The sequence below is a fragment of the Nycticebus coucang genome, chromosome 10, assembly GCF_027406575.1.
Source record: "Nycticebus coucang isolate mNycCou1 chromosome 10, mNycCou1.pri, whole genome shotgun sequence".
NCBI lineage: Eukaryota > Metazoa > Chordata > Mammalia > Primates > Lorisidae > Nycticebus > Nycticebus coucang.
In genome coordinates, this window is record NC_069789.1 from 65,532,787 (window position 1) to 65,550,669 (window position 17,883).

At 33.6% G+C, this 17,883-nt stretch overlaps 1 protein-coding gene across 1 annotated transcript in view; it reads left to right on the forward strand.

Annotated features, from left to right (window-relative positions):
- ASPM (assembly factor for spindle microtubules) overlaps positions 1 to 15,344 on the forward strand; it is a 55,147-nt gene extending 39,803 nt beyond the window's left edge. Inside the window, exons 19-28 of the mRNA XM_053607321.1 lie at positions 3,527 to 3,693; positions 5,476 to 5,572; positions 5,899 to 6,108; positions 7,369 to 7,518; positions 8,372 to 8,563; positions 9,493 to 9,685; positions 10,093 to 10,247; positions 11,532 to 11,708; positions 12,611 to 12,780; positions 15,036 to 15,344. Coding sequence (XP_053463296.1) covers positions 3,527 to 3,693; positions 5,476 to 5,572; positions 5,899 to 6,108; positions 7,369 to 7,518; positions 8,372 to 8,563; positions 9,493 to 9,685; positions 10,093 to 10,247; positions 11,532 to 11,708; positions 12,611 to 12,780; positions 15,036 to 15,138 — 1,614 coding nt within the window. The 3' untranslated portion in view covers positions 15,139 to 15,344. The remainder of the gene's footprint in view (positions 1 to 3,526; positions 3,694 to 5,475; positions 5,573 to 5,898; positions 6,109 to 7,368; positions 7,519 to 8,371; positions 8,564 to 9,492; positions 9,686 to 10,092; positions 10,248 to 11,531; positions 11,709 to 12,610; positions 12,781 to 15,035) is intronic.
- Positions 15,345 to 17,883: the final 2,539 nt, after the last annotated feature.

Here is a 17,883-nt window from a genome sequence, read left to right on the forward strand (position 1 = left end):
AGTCTCTTGAACAATATTTGTTAAGATTTTTTAAATGAGCTTAAACAGGTCATAAAAAAATAGGTAACTTTTCACTTCTCTTCCAAAAGGGAACTTTTGTTTTTTGTTTTTTTGAGGTAAGGTCTTACTCTGTTGTCTAGGCTTGAGTGCTGTGACCTAAGTCTAGCTCACAGCAACCTCAAACCCTAGGCTCAAGCAATCTTCTTGCTTCAGCCTCCCAAGCAGGTGAGACTCCCAGCATGCCCCACAATACTTAGCCAATTTTTCTATTTTTAGTAGAGTCAGGTCTTGCTATTGCTCAGGCTAGTCTCAAACTCCTGAACTCAAGGCATCCTCCCACTTCAGAGCCTCCCAGGGTGCTAGGATTACAGGTGTGAGCCACCACACCTGGTCCAAAGTGGGACATTTTTGAGAGTTGAAAAGGGGTGCTATTGACAATTCCTCTGAGGCAGCATAGGACTGAGATTGTTCTGTCTATGTTCACCCTATACGTAGGGCATATCAGTAGGTACAGCATTCCTGAAAGAATTTTAAGAAAATGGGAGTTCTATTTGGCAAAGTTACTTCTTTAAGTGGAAAACTTAGGATGAAGTAATATTTGAAGTAATTTAGGTCAAATAAGGTAACTTTATTCCTCTACTAACCTGTTAACCAGAGCTACTTAGGCTAATACACATACTTTATTCAGTTTAGTCCTTTTGGCTTTCAAAGCACTTTTATATTATTTTGTTTGATCTTTACTTCAGATGTGTGAGGAACTTTCTCTCTTTTAAAACATGGAGAACTGAGAATGGTTAACTGGCTAGTGTCACGCAGAGAGAAGCAAATCTAGGAATTGAATCTACATTAGCTATTTCTCTTCCTGCAATACTTGGGCTTTGAACCCAGGAGTGATGTCTCGATATCTTGCTGAGTTGCTGTTCATCTTAGAAATAATGTTTTCTTCAAGAAATGTCAAGTTCTAGCAACGTGCCAAATACTATACTGGGTGTGAAGAACAGACAGTAAAATATACATATATTTATTTGCTATCCTCCAAGAACTTAATTGTGCAAGGAAGAGAAATTGTAATATGAGAAGTGTATGTTGCTGGAAACACAGAGAAGGGAAAACCAGGTAGTCTCAGTGGTCAGAGAAGGCTTTTCAGAGTGAGTAACATTTAAGTTGAAATGTTAGCTGAAGGTTAAATTGGAAATAACCAAATGTATAGAAGGGATATTCCAGTTGCAGGTGATAACATGGAAAAAGTCACAAACTGGAGACAGCAATAAAAAATAATAGAAGACTAGGTTGGCAATAGAGGGAATAAGGCTATGGATATATTTGTAACATGTAGAAACACATTTAGTCTTTATCCTCCAGAATAAACGAAGTTCCAGAGCAGTGTAAGCAGAAGAAAGCCAGAATCATTTTTTATTTTAAAAACAATTACTATGACAGGAATGTGGAAGATGGACAGGAAAGGGAGACCAGGCAGTAGAGCTGGTGAAAGGTAGTTATAGTTCAATATCAATTAGTGACAAAGAGATTATATGAATTAGTTTGATTGGATAGATTGTTGTTATATAGAACATAAACAAGGACACAGGCCATGTTTATGGCTTAAGTATCAATGAAAGGAACAAAGAGAGGAGGAGCAAGTTTAGAGAATGAAGATGAGTTCAGTTTGTAGTAGTGAAGTCAGAAGCACCTGGCACGTGTCCCCACTGAGCAGTCTAGTAAGGCAGTTGGCTATTTTTGTCTGGTGTTCAGGAGGATAATATGAATTTTAGAATATGATTTGTATGTTCTTGTCATACACTAATAATTAAAGCTGTGGGGGTTATGGATCACCTAGGAAGAATGTACAGAGCAGATAAAAGAAGAGAGACTGGGACTTGAGCCCTGATGAACACTAAAGTTGAAGGACATTGACAGGACAAGCCAACGTGGTATTAAGAGGGACAGAAGAAATCTAAGGAATTACAGTATCAAGAAATGAAGGGTCGAAGGAAAAAGGAAAGAGTGCTCAAATTCTAAATGCTAACAAGAAGTTTGGAATTAAAAGGATGTATTTGTTAGGGTTATATTCCACTGAAATGACTGAAAAGCAAAAAAAGAATAATCTTATGAAAATTTGACTTTCTTTTTTATATAATTGTTGTAAAATTTATATTTTACATGTCCAGTCTTTAGTATGCACCAGTGGTCTCTAACTTTAATGCATATTGGAATCACCTGGAATCTTTAAACACACTGACAACTTCTTTCTCTAGACCAGGCATCCTCAAACTTTTTAAACAGGGGCCCAGTTCGCTGTCCCTCAGATCGTTGGAGGGCCGGACTATAGTTAAAGCAAAAAAACTATGAGCAAATTCCTATGCACACTGCACATATCTTATTTTGAAGAAAAAAAACAAAACGGGAACAAATACAATCACACTGCCTCATGTGGCCCACGGGCCGCAGTTTGAGGACCCCATTTAATTGGTATGGGGAGTTTTTAAAAGCTCCACAGCTGATTCTGATGAACAACAAAATTTGGGAGCCACTGGAATATACTGTGCATTAATTACTAAATACATAAATATGTATAAATGCATTTATGTGCATTTATAGATAAATATATAATTATGTATGTAAATGTATTCAAATTTATGTAAAAACCATATATGTTATACTCTAGTATATCTCAAGTATTTCTGACCATATATAAGTCTTGCCTTATAGGCTGAATTTAGACCCTAATCCTCATGTAAGAAGGGTAATGGAGTCAAGTAGACTTCTATTCAAATCTTGATTCAGTCACTTACCAAGCATCTGATAACAAGTCTTTCTCAACTTCAATTTCCTTGTTTTTATAAAAGAGAGACCTCATAAAAAAAGTTAGCTCTCCACTTATTAACCTATGAAACATCAACAAATTACTCAATATCTCTGGGTCTTTATTTTCTCCTTTCTAAATTAGAAATAATATCACGTACCTGTGCTATTATAAGGACTAATCGTCTTTAGTGCTCAGTTCAGTAAGTTATAGCTGTCACTTAAATTTTTTGTCAGCCACAAGGTTCCCAAAATTACAAAATCTGACAGTCCTGTCATAGCTAGGAGCTCCCAGTATTCTGCTGCAGACTGGACTTAAAACCCAATACATTTAGGGAGTAATAAGGTTCTACTTTCTCCCCAGGAAGAGGCCAGTGTGTTCGTTTTTCTCTGTTCTTCAGACTGGTTTAAGGTGGTGAGGACAGTGCACATAATCTGGCTTTTTAGGCATGTATATCTTATAATTTTTAAATCTTGGTTAGAATGGGCTGGCAGCGAGCCACAGGATATGTGTAATAAATTATGGGTGTTCACTACAATAGTAAGCACCACTGTTCTCAGAGGGTTCACTATGTATCAGAGTCTGTGTTGTGATAGGACTATATTTATGCAATTTATTTTTGCCTGTACTAACCTTACATTAACTGTTTTTAATACCTATCCTTCTAATTTACAAAAAAAAGAACAACTTACTGAATATTTTTTATATTTACCTATTTTATAGGTTATGTGGAGGAGATATAAAGCCAACAAATGTTTATGTGAAGTAAAAGCTGCCTGCAAGATTCAAGCCTGGTATAGGTGTTGGAGAGCACGCAAAGACTATCTAGCTCTATTAAAAGCTGTTAAAATTATCCAAGGTCGCTTCTATACCAAACTGGAGAGAACACGGTAATATATCACAGCTGTGTGGAAGAGTGTGACCCTTGAGTATTTGTTCCCAGTAGCTAAATTCTTATATAAAATAACACTGCTTATTGATTTTTCTTTTAAATATTTGTTATGCTTAATTTATATGATTGGATTTGTTAGTATTTTCTCCATTTAGGTCACAAAATGTATCTCTTGAACTGTCTTGCTTTTTTGAGATAAAGCATAGCCTTGATAATATAACTAGTGAAAAATATTTACTTATACCTGACTAATTCTCATAGAGAAAAGGGTAAGGCAGAGGGGTGGGAAGTAAATAATTTAGTTAAGTCTTGGTTTCCTTCTTAGAAGTGCTTTGGTATATTTTTTGCTGACTTAGTTCTGACAGAATTTGTTTTCCTATTAATATTTTTGAATTTTGTATTATTCTCCATATTCTTTGTCTTTACTGATGAAGATCCTAATTACCAACCTATGTTACTTGTATTTCCCTAGCCCTAGTTCATTTCTTATGCATGCATTTTAACAAGCTGTTAACAGGCCATCTTTTCTTTTTTAATTTCACATCGAACAAATTTTTCTTCACTTACCAGAATTGATAAATTATTACATCAGTGATGATTTTAAAGATAATTTTAGGAGAGCACACTAGTTTTAGAGGCATCCCTGGATCAATACCATGAGTATAAACAGGTTTTAATTTAATAACTGAATTCATGGTGATAGAATGGTTACCAGAGGCTAGGATGATTTTGAGGGAAGGAGGGGATAAAGAGATTAATGGGTCCAAAAATATAATTAAATAGAATAAATAAGATCTAGTGTTTGATAGTATAATAAGATGAGTATAATTACCATTAATTTATTGTATATCGAAATAACTAGAGGCGTGGAACTGGAAGTTTCCTAACACAAGGAAATGATACATGTTTGTCAGATAGCCCAATTACCCTGATTTGATTATTACTCATTGTATGCTTGTATCAAAATATCATATATGTTCCATAAACATGTATAAGTATTACATATTAATAAAAATCAAAAATATAAAGTTGCTACTAGCAGCTATTAAAGACCAGTATATAATTTTCCTATATTAAATACTGAATATTTCTATTGAGAGCCTTATTTTCTAAGAAACATGGCAGCAAAACATATTAACATTTCTACTTTTTTCACATGACCAAGAACAGATTGAAGTGTTTGTCCTTTCTCAAGTTTTATCTGTTACTGCTATGTTGACTCCTAAAATTAATCTGTAGCATTCATATTTTTATTTTTATTTTTCTATAATTCTGTCTTTATAATTTCTCTACTCGGATATTTTGATAATGCCTGTCTTCCTTTCAAATAAATATCCCTTTCACATTTGCCTGATCTCTCGAGTTTTCTTCTTGACCACTTTCTGTCTACTCAAAGATTCACTTAGTAAAGACTCAAATATTATATTTTATCAATATTTCTATCACCATTCCCTTTGTCTATGTTTTGAATAGATCTGGGTAATCATGCTTTCTATTGACCTTGTTCAAAATTCTGCAACATATTAGAATCATAGATCTTCATATTTCTTACCTGCTGGACTATTAGAATATGAGTATAAATATGTTTTTTCATTGTGTGTGTGTGTGTGTGTGTAAATTCTGAGATTGCTAGGTCTAAATTACAATTTTCTTTTCCACTATCTTTTATTCTGTTATTGCCTTTTTTATATCTTATTCTTCTCTAGTATTTAAAAGGGAAAACCGTACATATTTCTTGAATAAATGAATTTGAAATTGCTTTTCAATAACTACATTTTAGGTTTTTGAATGTGAGAGCATCAGCAATTACCATTCAGAGAAAATGGAGAGCAGCCCTTTCTGCAAGAATAGCTCGTGAGCACTTCTTAAGGGTAAAAGTACGTGTAAAAAAATTCATTTGATAAGAACTGCATTAGGAAACAGAAAACTAACAAAAAACATATCTTTAAGACCTAGTCATGCATTTATTTCACACTCATCTATTACAGTCAATTAAAAATTATATTCCCCCACAAACATATTGCTAGTGTATTTGAAGATATACCTGTGCAGGCTTACCTTGTGCTATTGCACTTCACTTTATTGTGTTTTACAGATATGTGTTTTTTGTGAGTTGAAGATTTGTGGCAACCCTGTGTTAGGCCAGTCTACATTTAATATCTTTTTGTTTCTATTAATGTTACTTGCGCATTTTTCCTTCTAGAGACACCGTGCTGCTTGTGTGATCCAAGCACATTTTAGAGGCTATAAGGAAAGGCAGATCTTTCTTCAGCAGAAATCTGCTGCTTTGATCATACAAAGATATATACGAGCCAGGGAGGCTGGAAAGCGTGAAAGGATAAAGTATGTTGAACTTAAAAAATCTACAGTTATTCTACAAGCACTGGTGCGTGGTTGGCTAGTAAGAAAAAGAGTAAGTATTTTTTAGTAGAATATATGTCTTATTGTGAAAGTATTTGATGTTAAATAGTGTTAAGAAATTTTGGATTTTGGAGAATAATTTCAGAACAAATATTGTGATTAACTTGAATACATTCAGCTAGTCATGGTTTTGTTCATGTGTGAACAAATTCAGCTATTTGTTATGTGGAGAGCCAATAACAAAAATATTGGTTGGCATAGATTTTTTTTTTCAGTGATCTCACTAATTCCCACAAATGCTCACCATCAAAAATGTAAAATAAAATTTCTCACCTGTAATAAACCTTAAAAAGTAACTGGAAGAAATATGAGGTCAATTTTTATTCAAGCAGCTTGCTGCCAGTAAGCAACTTTGAGGAGTTGCAACTACCAGTTCTATAACAGCTTTTGCAGCATCTTAAGCAAGAGAATCCTTTTTATGGAGCTCATGACATTTGGGTTTTTAATGTGTGAAGTACTGGTATTGACAAAATGATCTGAAGTGTCAAAAGAGAAATTTTTTGTATTTTGTTCATTAAGTGTAAACTGGAAGCCCAAAGCTTATGTTACAAGAGACTTATGCTAGACCTACACTATACTATCTAATAGTGGAGAAATTAATTCATACAATTTCGTCTTATTTAATATTACCACCTCCAAAAGTTCTGCTTGAAATACTGTAACCTTTTTTGAGTTTAATATTTATACCCTTCTCTTAAGTATATTGCAAAGCCTCAACTATCTGTCTAGTTATATTAAATGCTATCATTATCTAGGAAAGTTTTCAATTTATAATTTTGCTTTCTACATCCTAAGTCATGAGTTGCACTATGGAAATATTGCATAGTAAAAGATTATTGTCTCGTAGGTATGACCCCACCAATTACCCTCCCTCCACCCAACGTACAGTGCATCTTAGAATGGGTACAGGTGAAACTTACTAAATGTATACTACAAATGTCTACATACAATAACTAAGAAAATGCCATGAAGGCTATATTAAACAGTTTGATGAAAATATTTCAGATTGTATATAAAACCAGCACATTGTACCCCTTGATTGCACTAATGTACACAGCTATGATTTAATAAAAAAAAAAAGATTATTGTCTCTTTGAATGCAATATCAATAATTGTAATAATTAAAAGTTAATTTATGTTTACTAGTTTACTACATCAATATTTTGATATTGAAGTTTTACAAAAACAAACTTTGTTTGATTATTTTAGGAATCAGATACTTAATTATTAATACTCTTCTTCTCTCCTTTAGAATTTAGAACAGAAAGCCAAAATTCGGCTTCTTCACTATACTTCAGCTGCCTATTGTCACCTATCTGCTCTTAGAATTCAAAGAGCATATAAACGTCACATGGCAAGGAAGCCTGCTAACAAGCAGGTTTATTCAGCCATCTATATTCAGGTTAGCTTTTCATTTGCAGTAAAATTATATAATTTTCTCTTAGAAATATTTCATATATATATAATAAACTATTTCCAAATGTCTTATGGTAAGGTCATACAATATTTAGCCTTTCACCATATACCTTTAGAATGACTTGAGGGTAGAAATAGATTGATGTTTTACAGCATGGAAGGTTATGAGTTAATTCCCTGATATAATTGTCCTCTTTTTGCACTTCTGCTATCAGAGTTGGAAAGTACCCATTTCTCTACATCCTTGCAGTAGCATCAGAAAACTTTCTGATTTTTGCCATTCCCATGAACAGGAAATGTTATCTCATTTTTGTTTTAGATTTACTTGATAGCTGGCAATTCTGAAGTTTTTTTCATGTGTGTTTGTTATTCAAGTTGTTATCTGTGTATTCTATGCTTTTCCTTAATGTTTTTTCCATGTATTTTGCCCATTTTTCTATTGGATGTTCTCTGTTAGGATTTATAGGAGGTCTTTATATATTCTGGAAAAGAATAGTATACATTAACATACGGTTACACATAATTTATTTGGTGAAAGAACAAATTGCAGAATTATGCACACAATTTGATAGAATTTATATAGATTGTAAAATGAGGGCAATCTTGTACAGGGTTAAATACACCTGAATTCACCCACGTGCACACACTTAACTGCAAAACACATGGACTAGAAGGATTTCTACCAAGTAAAGTGGGAGAAGTAATACAGTTAAGGAAAGGTAAAGATATTTCATTACACTGTTCTGTTTCTTTATTTATGTATATAAATGAGTATATGGATTTTTTTTTTTTAAAAACCTGAAGTAAAAATATAAAAAAAAAATCTTTATTTTTAACAGAGATGGTTTCGAGCAAGATTACAACAAAAGAAGTTTATTCAGAAATGTCATAACATCATAAAAATTGAGCATGAAGTTCAAGAATGTCTGAACCAGCAAAATAGGGCTGCATCAGTAATACAGAAAGCTGTTCGCCATTTTCTCCTTCGTAAAAAACAGGAAAAATTTAATAGGGGAATCACTAAAATTCAGGTAACTAAAATTTGCATGGTTTTAGTTCAAAACTTTAGTTTGGGGCGGCACCTGTGGCTCAAAGGAGTAGGGCACCGGCCCCATATGCCAGAGGTGGTGGGTTCAAACCTAGCTCCGGCCAAAAACTGCAAAAAAAAAACCTTTAGTTTGTAATTTATCCACTAAGTCAGACAATCAAGTTTTCCTGAACTCATGCTATAAAATGTGCTACTATATGATATCTGACACATTAAAAAGTCATATACATTTTAAAAAACTATGAAATTACCCAGTAAAATAACTCATAAATAGTATACTACCATAATTTCATTGCTAAGCTCTTTCTTTAAAATTCCCCAGAGGAGGTTTATGTTTAAGAAATGAAAACATATTATAAAATTTGAGTGTTTGTTTGTTTTTTGAGACAGAGTCTCACTCTGTCACTCTGGGTAGAGTGCTATGGCATCATAGCTCACAGCATCCTCAAACTCTTGGGCTCAAGTGATCCTCTTGCCTCAGACTCCTGAGTAACTGGGACTACAGGCACCGGCCATGCCACATTGCCCAGTTCTTGTTTTTTTTAGGGACGGGGTATCGCTTTTGCTCAGGCTGGTCTCGAACTCCTGACCTCAATCCACCAGCCTCAGCCTTCCCCTTCTAGAGTGCTAGGATTACAGGCATAAGCCTCACTGCCCAGTGTATATTACTATAACATTCTGAATAGATTTGGATGTCTTTGGTCAATGAAGACTGCCTAGTTTACATCTATTTCTACCTTCAAATTATACTGATAATGTTTCTTTTTCATAAAATTGATTTTGTTTTTTATGAGAATTTGAATTGATAATTGAAATGTATTTGGTCATGAATTTCCTGAAAATATACATTGTGGAAATGTGTTCAAAACATTATTAACTGTAATCTTAAAATTACTTATTTTTATCTCTAAGGCATTATGGAGAGGCTATTCTTGGAGGAAGAAAAATGATTGTACAAAAATTAAATCTATACGACTAAGTCTTCAAGTTGTTAATAGGGAGAGTCGAGAAGAAAACAAACTCTACAGAAGAACTGCACTTGCACTTCATTCTCTTTTGACATATAAGCACCTTTCTGCCATTCTTGAGGCATTAAAGCACCTAGGTTGGTTTTAACAATATCTTGTATAAGATTTGGAATCTATTTTTACCTTTGGGTTTTTTTTTTTGAGACAGAGTCTCAAGCTATCACCCTGGTTAAAGTGCCATGGTTCTCTGCAACTCACAACAATCTCAAACTCTTGGGCTTAAGCGATTCTCTTGCCTCAGTCTCCCAAGTAGCTGGGACTGCAGATGCCTGCCACAATACTTGGCTATTTTTTGGTTGTAATTGTCATTGTTGTTTGGCGGGCCTGGGCTGGATTTGAACCCGCCAGCTCCACTGGAGCTATAGGCGCTGAGCCATATTTTTACCTTTGAATGTTTACAAATATTATTATAGTACATTATGAGCTAAACTTCATTTTTAAATTTACTTGTGTGTTTTAATCTGTTTTGTTTTTTCCCTTTCAGAGGTGGTCACTAGATTGTCTCCACTTTGTTGTGAGAACATGGCCCAGAGTGGAGCAATTTCTAAAATATTTGTTTTGATCCGAAGTTGTAATCGTAGTGTTCCTTGTATGGAGGTCATCAGATATGCTATACAAGTCTTGCTTAATGTGGCTAAGGTAGTTTTCCATTTTAATAATGAAACATTCTTTGTTCAACAGATAAGATCCTACATATTAAGTTTATGCTTGTTCATCGCATGAACTTAGCTCTCTAACTTAAAATTCATTTATATACGAGAATCTTAGGGGAAAGATATTTATTAACATTAATTGCAGATAGAAACACGAAGTTTTATTATTTTATTCTCTTTTCTTTATAATAATAATAATGATTACCTTTAAGTACTTAGTATATGCTAGTTATTTTTTATGCATTAATTAATCCTTACAGTAATCCTATAAATAGTTCATATTATTATTTCCATCTTATAGAAAAGGAATAATAATAATTATAGAAGTTAGATTCCTCTCCCAAGAACCTATGCTAAGTGGCATATGTGAATTTGGATCCATTTTGATCTGTCTCTAGAATTGATGTTGTTATCCACTGCATAACATCAAAATATTATTACCTCACAATCATATCTAACATAAAGAAAAATACTGCCATAACTTAGTTCCTTTATAACTGATACTCTGTGTATCAGAATTTAAGGCTTTTGACCTGAGTCTAGTAGCTAAGTCTAGTATCAAACTGTATACTAGTATCTGTATCAGACTATATGTGTATTATGTGCCATCTAAAGTAGTTAGCTTTATCTTCCCTATCCAAACCCTCAATCACAACTTTACTTGAATTTCATATTGAGAAACAGTGGTTAATAACACAGACAGAAGCCAGACTACCTGGGTGTGAATCCCAGCTCCGCAGCTTATTACCAGTCACTTAGCTTCTTTGTGCTTCACTTTCCTCAACACACGGTACCTACCTCAAAATGTTATTGTGAGGATTAAATGAGTCCATACACATAAAGTGTTTGGTGCGTAAATCTTATTAATCATTATTGTTACCAGGCAAATTTCAGTATGAATCTAATGATACAGTTAAATAAATGAAGCATGAAAAATATATCCTAGACTTAATTAGTATCAAATTAATTTTGGTATATTTCGAAGCAAGCTTATCTTCTTCTAAAGGAGCATATAATAGGGTAACTATCAAGATCTTGCCTTTATTGTTATCTTACACTATAATTATCAAAGATAAGTTATTTTTTTCCTGAGAGATTCTTACTAAAATGGTCTTTAAAAGCTTGCTTTTTTTGTCTTCAATTTTATGTTCATTTTTTTGAATTTTAATTTGATCTATTTTATGTGAAACTTTTAGAAGTAGATGGGAAAGAAAAAGATTAAAAGTGCAAATATGTGTATAACTTTTAACTTCATTCTGTTCTCTTTAAGTATGAAAAAACTACTTCAGCAGTTTATGATACAGAACATTGTATAGACACACTGTTGGAGCTTTTGCAGATGTACCGAGAAAAACCTGGTGACAAAGTTGCAGACAAGGGTGGAAGCATTTTCACAAAAACATGCTGTTTGTTGGCTGTCTTATTGAAGACAACAAATCGAGCCTCTGTAAGTATTAATCAGTTACCTTTCTTAAAGGTTTTTTTTCTATGTTCTTAAGTAATTATCCTGTGTTCCTTTAGCAGTTATCACTCTAAAATAGGGATTTGTGTGTGTTAAAACCTGCTTTTTGCACAGATGAAATGAACTCAGGATATATTTGAGTTGCTTCTTTCTGACATAGTAAAGAAACTGAATTCTCAAAGAGAATTTAATACAGACCCTTTAACCATTTCTCATTTACTAGAGAGAATAACAAATTATCTTAACAAAACAGAAGACCGGATAGGTAAAGCTCATCATCCTGTAACCATAAGTATATTTCAAGCTTTTCTATGATGAGACCTCTCTGAGTTATTCTTTCTAGGTGTCAAAATTAACACAGGGGAAAATCATAGGCTATAATTGGATTTTGCCCTTTATCATGATAACAATGCAAACCATTGAAGAGTTTTAAGCAAGGGATATTTTTCAATTTAAATTTTAACATCACTCTGGCTGTTGATTTAAAAATTAATTTAAGAAAGCATGTGTGCATTATAGGAAGACCATTAAAAGAAGAGGAATGTGTAGATACATAGAGGTTTTGGCAAGGATAGTACCTGACCTAAGGTTGTAGGGATGACTTTGGAAACTTGAGGTAATATTAACCTTGGTAACTGGATATAATAGGTATATTGACTGTAATATTTTCTTTACTATTGCCTTGCAGATTAGTTCTAAATCAATCTACTTGCTGAACTTGGAGAGCTTTTTCTTGAAAAGCTCAAAAGTTAATTACAGAGTATTTATTTGTTATGATCAATTTTGTTCATTTAGAAAAGATAAAAATTGTATTTTATTAGTTTTTATTAAAAGCTGTACTACTTTTATGTATTTTATTTATTAAAGCTGTACATTTTACTTTTTAGGATGTACGAAGTAGGTCCAAAGTTGTTGACCGTATTTATAGTCTCTACAAACTTACAGCTCATAAATATAAAATGAATACTGAAAGAATAAGTTATAAACAAAAGAAGAATTCTTCTATAAGCATTCCCTTTATTCCAGAAACACCTGTAAGGACCAGAATAGTTGCAAGGTAAATAGTTACATATACTTTGTAATTATGTGTCACCATTCATTCATTTAACCAATATTGAGCACTTACCATAAGCATGACATTATGCTTGACAATGGAGAAAAAATATGGAAAAGAACAGAATATTTGATAAATGTAAAGGATGCAATCTCAGTTAATAATGTACTATAGCTTTGGGTATTGAATAGTTATTTAACAAATTCTAGGAAAGGACAAGCTACAGTATTTAAGAGCTTCTATAAATTTTTTCTTGGCCAGAGTGTCAACCTTCAATCCTCCCTGGTTTGGATTTTTGAAATTTTTCCTTCTTAAGGACTTCTTTTTGAGACCTCATATTAATTTCTGAGGGCTACTGTAACAAATTACCACAAACTTGGTGGCTTTAACCAGCAGAAGCTTTTTCTGGAAGCCAGAAGTTCACGGTGTTGGTTTTCAGGGTCATCCTCCCTCTGGAGGCTCTAGGGGCACAATCCTGCCTTGATTCTTCCAGCTTCGGTTGGCCATACGTGTTCCTTGGCTGATGGTTATGTAACTCCAGGCTCTACCTCTATCTTCATGCAGGCTTCTCTTCCTTCTTCTCCTTCTCCCTTTGTGTTTCTTAGAAATACACTCATCATTGGATTTAGGGCCATCCCAGACAATCCAGGATAATTTCATTTTGGGATCCTTTACTTAAGAATATCTGGCTTGGTGCCTGTAGCACAGTGGCTAGGGCACCAGCCACATGGGCAGGTTCAAACCCAGCCCAGGCCTGCCAAACAACAATGACAGCAACAACCAAAAGATAGCTGGGTGTTGTGGTGGGCACCTGTAGTCCCAGGTACTTGGCAGGCTGAGGCAAGAGAATCGCTTAAGCCTAAGAATTTGAGGTTGCTGTGAGCTGTGATGCCACGGCACTCTACCAAGGGCAATGTAGTAAGACTCTGTCTCAAAATAAAAGGAAAAAATAAAAAAACCTGCAAAACCCCTTTTATTCAAATCAGATGATAACCTCAGGTTCTTGGGATTAGGTGATGGAAATGGCATTTTATTGGGCAGCATAGAGTTCAGGAAAATGATAATGAGTAAACAAATAAGTGGATAAAGTAATAGATTGTAACAAGTGCTAAGATGATAACTTGAGTTCCCACTGGAAGGAGGGTGACTGGGAAATGTCTGTGGTACTATTTAAGCTGAGTACTTGGAACAGTGAGTACTGAAGGATAAGTAAAGGTAAGAGTCGAGGAAAGGGAAAGACAGAGTGGGTTTTGTTTTAGATAAGCCTGAGAAATCTATAAGTAAAAGAAAAATACAAGTAAGCTATTGGAAAAATCCAATAGGCTGATTGTGTAAATTATTATTATTATTGTTATTTTTTTTTTTGCAGTTTTGGCCAGGGCCAGGTTTGATCCCACCACCTCTGGTATATGGGGGCTGGCACCCTACTCCTTTGAGCCACAGGCGCCGCCCTGGTTGCATACATTTTTTAACCAATATTCAGCTGAACAGGAATGGAGAAGGCAGATATTTTGATTCCATGGGAAACCAAATAGGAATTTTTCAAATGTGTTCAATAGGAGATAGAAGCAAGAGGGTTAATTTAATTACATTTGCAAATAGTATGACTCTATTGCTGCACCTGATCTAGATAAGAAGGAAAGTAAGAACACTATCATGGATGATAGGAACACATTGAGGTCAAATGAATTGGAGATCTCAGGTGGAAAAATCAGTTCAGTGGCAGTATTAAAGCAGATGATGTGGATGAATCAGAAGTCATATCTAGAGAGTGTCCAATGTGTCACTGGTGGTATACCTTCTGATGATGGCAAAGTTTGTATGTGACAAAGTGATGAGGGAGTAGTTGAGGTAGAACAGAAAGAAGGGGGGGGGGGCAGAAACTGACCAGGTTATTGGCTTTTTGACCATAAGGATTTTGGTGGTGTTAAGAATGGTGACTGGAGTTAAGAGAAGACCAAGTATCAGGTTTCCAACAAAAACGACAATGCGAATTTGGTTCATAACCAAAAGGCCATGATGAAGCCAATTAAAAGGCATAAGCTTCAAGAAGTCAACATCAGTTTATAGGAAGGATGGAGAGCAACGGTCTGGAACGAACAATGGGCAGTATACTGGGAAGTTTCCCACCCCTTTGAGAGGGTCGTAATGGAAATAATGTGTTTAGGAATAGCCACATTTTAATTAAGACAATAAAAGTTTAGAAGAATAACTTTATTAATGCTATGTTGTTGTTGTTGTTGTTGTTTTTAATATAGACTTAAGCCGGATTGGGTTTTGAGAAGAGACAGCATGGAAGAAATTACAAATCCCTTGCAAGCCATTCAGATGGTGATGGATACACTTGGCATTCCCCATTAGTAAATGTAAACATTTTAGTGTATATAGTATAAAGAAATGTTAAAGCTAATTGTGAATATGTAGTGGGTTTTTGTTCTCTGTATACAACTTTTATAATCTGGCTTTGTATTAAAATTAAATATATAACAACTGAATTTATTATATTCTTCATTATTTCTTTTATTATTTAATTTCTTCATATAACTAACTAGTATGTCCAAAGGTGATTTTAATACTGTTACTCATGTCTATTTTAAAGTATTATATTAGTTTGAACATAATCATATGCCTAAGGGAAATGATACTTATTACTCCTATTTTATAGATAAATTGAGGCATTTTTATAAAACAAATGCTGGAAATTGAAGATTCTATCTATTCACTAAGAAGTGAGAAGATTATAAAATAATCTCACAAATGTCTTTGTTTTCTTGACTGGCTAGAGCATCCAAATAATCAGTTGAGCCCTTCCTTCTCGGGAATTTAAAGGAATGTAACCTGCCACTGTATTTTCTAAAAACTCTTTTAACATTGAACTGATTGGGGTTATAATTTGAGGAGCATGGTATTGTTTATGATAGAAGCTTTTCTAGTTGCATACTATAGACCTGAAAAGTGATTCAGTGTTGAATATAACTTGCTTTGGGTCACTGTTACCAGTACCTTTCTGATTCCAAGGCCATAAAAGCCCAATTCTCACAGCCATTTGAAATCTGATAGGGTCCCATAGTCTGTCTGTGTGTGGATGCCATAAAAGTTATATAACTATTCAAAATAAATCGGTTGTAGCTAGAAATTGAGAAGTTACTTAACTATTTGATATGTACATTCATTAGAACAACTTAAAATTTTAATAATTTGTCTGAAATTGCTTATAATTAAATTAGAATCAATCTAAATATATTGGCTTATTAGTGAATATATGGAAATTAACTGTGGAGATATTTTTATTTTTAATTTTTTTGTAAAAATGTTTTAGGAGCTCTTGAGACCTTAGTATTTTCCACAAACTATTTTGGTTGATTCTTCCTTTACTTTGGTTTTTCTCTTTCTTTTAACAGAATTTTTACATAAATAAAAAATATATTTCTTTGGTATATTGTACTGCGAGGAAAGAATTGACCAGTGTAAAAATGTTATTGGTATTGATTTCTTCTAAGATGGAGATAACCAATTAATAATTGAACAGGAAATTAGGTGAAGTCATACATGCAAGAATGACCTCCAGTGTTAAAAACAGTTTTCCTTTTGTTAAATCTCAAACTAAAAAATTTACTAAAATTGGCTTTTAATTCATACCCTTCCTCCCCTAGCTCAGCTGTGCTAATTAACTTTAAAGCAAGTGGTAGCATGAATTTTGCCAAGGAGATATGTTAGATTTGACAGATTAGTTATAATTTTATATTTTATTATTTAATTTAATTTTATATTCATAATTATAGGGCTATTCCTGCTGCCTATAATAGGACTTTTTACACAGCTCAGATTTAGCTATGCGGGGTGAAGTCATGACACATTATGAAATTCCTTTAGCAATATACACTGTCATATCTAATGATACAGGTTTTGTGTCTTGTGCATTGATGTCACCCTTACTAGTTAACAGAAGTACAGCTCGAGTCCTGGGACAGGCAAGATAATAGGATCAGTTGAAATTAAAAAAAAAAAAAAAAAAGTGAGGTGTATTAAAGGTAAAAAGTGGTATAATTGCATCATCCTCCAGTCTCATCCCAATCCTAGATGCCTTATCCTCCATCTCATATCAATGTGTAAACATATTCATTTAATTAACATTAACTTCACAAACACTGTTTTTTTTTGTTTGTTTGTTTTAAAGACAGAGTCTTACTTTGTCGCCCTTGGTAGAGTGCCGTGGTGTCACAGCTCACAGCAACCTCCAGCTCTTGGGCTTAGGCAATTCTCTTACCTCAGCCTCCTGAGTAGCCACAAACACTTTTTCATCTGTGTTATTTATCCATTCTAGTTTTCAATAAGACTACTATCCTGAGGGTGTTAAGTAATATAATATGTCTACTTAGTATGTTTCCTTACATGTTTACATGTTGATGGGCATCCTAACTATGGTCAAACATACACATAATTTTAAATATTCTCTATAGATGAGTAGTGTCATCTTATTTTGGTTTTAATTTTATTTCTCTAATACTAATTATGTTGAATATCCACGTGCTTTTTTGCTGTGTCTTTAGTGAAGTGCCTGTTCAAGTCTTGTCCATTTTTTAAATCAAGTTTATTTTATTAAGTTTTGAAAATTCTTTAAATAGTCTGGATACCTGTCTGTTATTAAATGTGTGACTTGCACATGTTTTCTACTAGCCTGTCACTTATCTTTTTATTCTGAAAATAGTGTCTTTTAAAGAGCAGAAGTTTTTCATTTTGATGAAGTACAATTTATCTTTTTTAAAACTTTAACTGATTGTATTTTTGTTATGTTGTGCTAAAAATTCTTTGCTTAATTCAAAAATCATAAAATTTTTGTTTTTTTACTAGACAGAAGTTGTATTGTTTTACTTTGCAGTTTGTTAATCATTTTCAAGTTAATTTTTGTAAATAACAGAAGAGACAAGAGATGGGACCAAAGGTTGTTTTTTTGTTTGTTTGTTTGTTTTGCATATAGTCAGCTGTTCCAGCATCATTTATTAAAAAGACTATTTTTCCTACATTGAATTGCGTTTGCACATTTGTCAAAAATCAACTGACCCCTATATGTATTAGTCTATACCTGGACTCTATTCTTTTTCATTG